At 47.6% G+C, this 4,250-nt stretch overlaps 1 protein-coding gene across 1 annotated transcript; it reads left to right on the plus strand.

Moving 5' to 3' along the window:
• Positions 1-436: 436 nt before the first annotated feature.
• TLCD2 (TLC domain containing 2) lies at positions 437-2,127 on the plus strand (the record flags this gene model as incomplete). Its single annotated transcript, XM_081269960.1, is given in 8 exon segments — positions 437-565; positions 567-613; positions 828-880; positions 964-1,017; positions 1,020-1,042; positions 1,547-1,752; positions 1,754-1,874; positions 1,876-2,127. Coding segments are annotated over 8 exon segments (885 nt in total).
• Positions 2,128-4,250: the final 2,123 nt, after the last annotated feature.

Genomic DNA, 4,250 nt, shown 5'->3' on the forward strand with positions numbered 1-4,250 from the left:
TCGGGTGTGTGAGGTAAAATTAGGAACCCATTTCTGAAATTTGGAGGGATTCGGGACACGAGGAGTTGAAAAAAAAAAAAAACCGCTATTTACATCCTGGCAGTCTCTCTGAACTCGGTTGCCCTGCTTAGTACCCAGAAGACCCCAAATCGCTCTCCCCAGGCTGATGCAGGACGCGATCGGTTGCCGATCGGTTGCGGTGGTTCCTAGGGCGGTGGCCCCACGGCTGCTCCAATCAGCGCCAGGCGGAGGAATGGGGCGTGGACAAGCCGAGGAAAGTTGTAGCAGATGCGGAGGGCGGGGCCGGCAAGGGAGCCCCGCATCCTGGTCGTGTCAGGAAGCCAGACCACCCATCCCGTGGGGTGTCTTGGCAGCGTCCTGCGGAAGGGCACAGGGGCCACAGGAACCCGTCTGGATCTAGTTGACCCAGGGAGCCATGGCGCCTTCGGGATTTCTCCTGACTGGAGCCTCCTTTGCCCCCTTCCGGGGGCTGCACTGGGGGCTGCAGTTGCTGCCCAAGCCGGGATCTGATGCACAGAACCGCTGGAAGTGGCGGTACATCTGTAGTCTCGCTGATACACAGCCTGCTCACCGGGATCGGGGTGCTGCTCCGGTGCGGGGCCCCCAGGGATTCGAGAGGCACTGGAATGAGGATGAGCAGGGAAAGCTGAGGCTAGAAGACCCGGCGAGTACCTTCAGAACTGATTGGAGACTGCTTCAAAGTCTGAGACTGGAGTGGGGACATGAATGGGTGGGAGGGAAGTACCCAATCTGAGAATGGGTCGGGGTCTCAGATAGTCTGGCCTTGGCTCCCCCATTTCTCTCAGACGACCGCCAACTGGATTCATGGCCACCGGCCCTGACCCCTGCTGGGGTCAATGTCAGTGGATCTGCAAGGAAGACTGGGCCAGTGAAGGGCAAATTTCGAGTGGGAATTTCAGGTCCCCTTCTCCCACTCCATAGGTTACTTCCTGGCCAATGGAGCTTACATGCTGTGGAACCAGACCTTGGTCAGGCCTAGGACCTTCTTTGTCACCATTTGGTGGGAGGACTCTGAGAGGCCAGACAAGAAGGGAGACCTGCCCAACCTGGGTTCTGAACCTCTCTTTAGCTTTCTTTCCTCTGACTTCACACAAATTCTTTGACCCTAGCTGGGGTTGATCATTCCAATCCTAGGATGAATTGGAGGAGGGATTGACCGCTGGCCACAGTTTGGAATTTGGACACTGCCCAAGAAGCTTGGATCCCTCCAAGTGTCCAGCTGATCACAGAAACTATGACTATGGAGATTTCTGATATAGGGTGTAGGGATGGGGCACAAAAGCCCAGGAATGGAAGTTGGGGGTACTGTACAGATGCTGAAGCCCCAAGATTAGACAGCCCCTGAGCCAAGGTAGTTCAGTCCCCATGACAAGGGAAAGCATAAAGGTCAGGTTTGGGGGAACTTTCACAAAATGCTCTAGAGTCCCTTGTATAAGGACTAGGAGATTGGGACATGATGGGTGCAGGTCATGGAAGGTCCTCTGACCTAGACTTCCACTCCCAGATAATGCGCTGCCTCTCCCAGATAATGTGCTGCCTCAGCACCATTGTTCTGTCTCGTTACTACATGGGCTTCTTAGTGGTGTCTCTGCTCTTGGAGCTGAACTCTGCCTGCTTGCACCTACAGAAACTACTGCTGCTTTCTCACCAAATCCTCTTCCTAGCCTTCAGTGTGACCAGTGGCCCTCTTCCACCTGATATTCCTGTGGTAGATGAGTCTGTGGTTGCTCTGGCAGCAATGTCAGGTGCCTCTTGCTCTGGTCATCCTTGGTGGAACTGGACTGGTCATTGTGGTTGCTGCAAGTATTACACTGTGTGTTGGAATCCAGATCAGTCATCACTGTGGTCTTGGCCCCACCCTTCCTTGGGTTGAAGAAAACCAGGTGGACTAGAACATGTGATGTTGAGCCTGTCACCAGGGACAATTCCATTCTCAGCCTAAAAGTCTACAGAAAATGGCAGGCTCCTCCTCTACCAGCCCTAGACAGGAGATGGGGCCAGGATAAGGAGATGGTGATCTTTACTGAACAGTTCTCCATGGGGATAAGGACTGGACTACCGTACCTCAGGTCCTCTTCCAGCTAACTAACCTCCCCCTAGTACCCCCTTTTTTGTTTTGTACTGGGTGCTTAACCACTGAGTCACATTCCCAGCCCCCCCCCCTTTTTTTGGTTCTGGGGATTGAACCCAGGGCCTTGTGCATACAAGGCAAGCACTCTACCAACTGAGCTATATCACCAGCCCATCCCAGCCCTTTTTAATTCTTATTTTGAGATAGGATTTCACTAAAATGTTTAGGGCCTTGCTAAGTTGCTGAGGGTGACTTTGAACTTGTGATTCTCCTGCCTCAGCCTTCCAGGTCACTGGGAATACAGCATGTATCACTGCACCTAGCTACCTACCACCCCCCTTTTAAGATCCAGGAAGAAATGCTGATGTTGGTGACTGGCTGGGAATGTGGGCTCCTGTTCACTGAATTCCATCATCAGATGACCACCCTTTCCAGAAAAAGAACTGAAGAGAACAACCAGAGCTATCAATACAAGGTGGCAAAAGGCATGAAGCTGGAAGAAATTGCCAATAGAAACAGAAACTCTTTACTCTAGCATAGGGACAGATGAGGGAAAGTGAGGTCCCACTAGAATCAGAAAGATCTGGTATGAAGGGGGTAGGACCAGAAGAAAGAGAGACCTCATGTGATCAAATTTTGTCAGTGGGAAGGGGGCACAAGAGATGCTATTGCCAGTAGGAATGGGTATTACAGTTGCCAAGTGACAGAATAACTCAGACCACTGCAATTACTGCTGATGCTTTTGGTTCTCAAAGCCATACTACAGGTATTGAGTCTGTGCTTAACCTAGTCCTACTATGTTCAACCTTTTTAATTATTTTGTATCTTCTGATCTTTCAAAGAAAATGTACATTCTTAGAGGAATGGGGATGGGCTAGGTCTGTCTTAAGATAGCACTGAAGCCCAGAGCCATAGATGGAACTCAATTAACCAACCTGAGTGTTTACTGTAGGACTTTTCCAGGGCCAGGGTCTCATGAAAGAATGAGGGCAGGGGCAGAACAGGTGATAGAGGTTCCCACTTGGCTGCAAATGGATAAAAGAATAGTTGGACCTCTTCTGGATCTCATTTGAGAGCTCTCCTTCCTTCCTTCCCTGATATTCCTGCTATATGTTTTCTATGACACAAGACACCTCCTTTCTCAGTCAAAACATCCACATTGAGCCAAGAGCAGTGGAACAGGCTCATAATCCCAGTGACTTAGGAGCTGAGGCAGGAGGATTGCAAGCTTGAGATCAGCCTCAACAATTTAGTGAGGCCCTAAGCAACTTAGCAGACTCTATCTCAAAATATAAGACAAAAAACACTGGGGGCTGAAGTTGTGGCTCATTGGTACAGCACTTGCCTAGCACGTGTGAGGTCCTGGGTTTGATCCTCAGCACCATATAAAAATAAATAAATAAAATAAAGGTATTCTGTCCAACTACAACTAAAAAATAAATATTAATAAATAAATAAATAAATAAATAAATAAAAAGAACTGGGGATGTGGCTCAAGAGTATAATGCCCTTGGGTTCAATCCTGAGTACAAAAAAAAAAAAAAAAAAGAAAGAAAGAAGGTATGATAAATGTAGAGCAGATTAAGGTTATTATTTTATTTTATTTTTTAAAAAAATTTTTAGTAGTAGGTGGATACAATACCTTTTTATTTTTATTTATTTATTTTTATGTGGTGCTGAGGATTGAACCCAGGACCTCATGAGTGCAAGGCAAGCACTCTACCACTGAGCTATAATCTCAGCCCTGGGTTACTATTTTACTAAGCAATGGAAGAAAGAAATAATACTTTCTATCATCCACAGAGAAGATACATAAACAAAAGCAAAAGACAAGATTTTTTTTAATTTAGTTTTTTTTAGTTGTAGTTGGACATAATACCTTTATTTTTTATTTATAATGCGGTGCTGAGGATCGAACTCAGGGCCTTGCACATGAGAGGTGAGTGTTCTACCACTGAGCCACAATCGCAGCCCCAATATTTTTTTTTTTAAGTACTGATAAACAAGCAGGGTATGGTGGTACACACCTATAATCCCAGCAGCTCTGGAGGCTGAGACAGGAGGATCAGGAGTTCAAAGCCAGCCTCAGAAAAAAGCAATGCACTAGGCAACTCAGTGAGACAGTCTCTAAATAAAA

The sequence above is a fragment of the Spermophilus citellus genome (genome assembly GCF_964194105.1).
Source record: "Spermophilus citellus genome assembly, chromosome: 17".
NCBI classification, from domain to species: domain Eukaryota; kingdom Metazoa; phylum Chordata; class Mammalia; order Rodentia; family Sciuridae; genus Spermophilus; species Spermophilus citellus.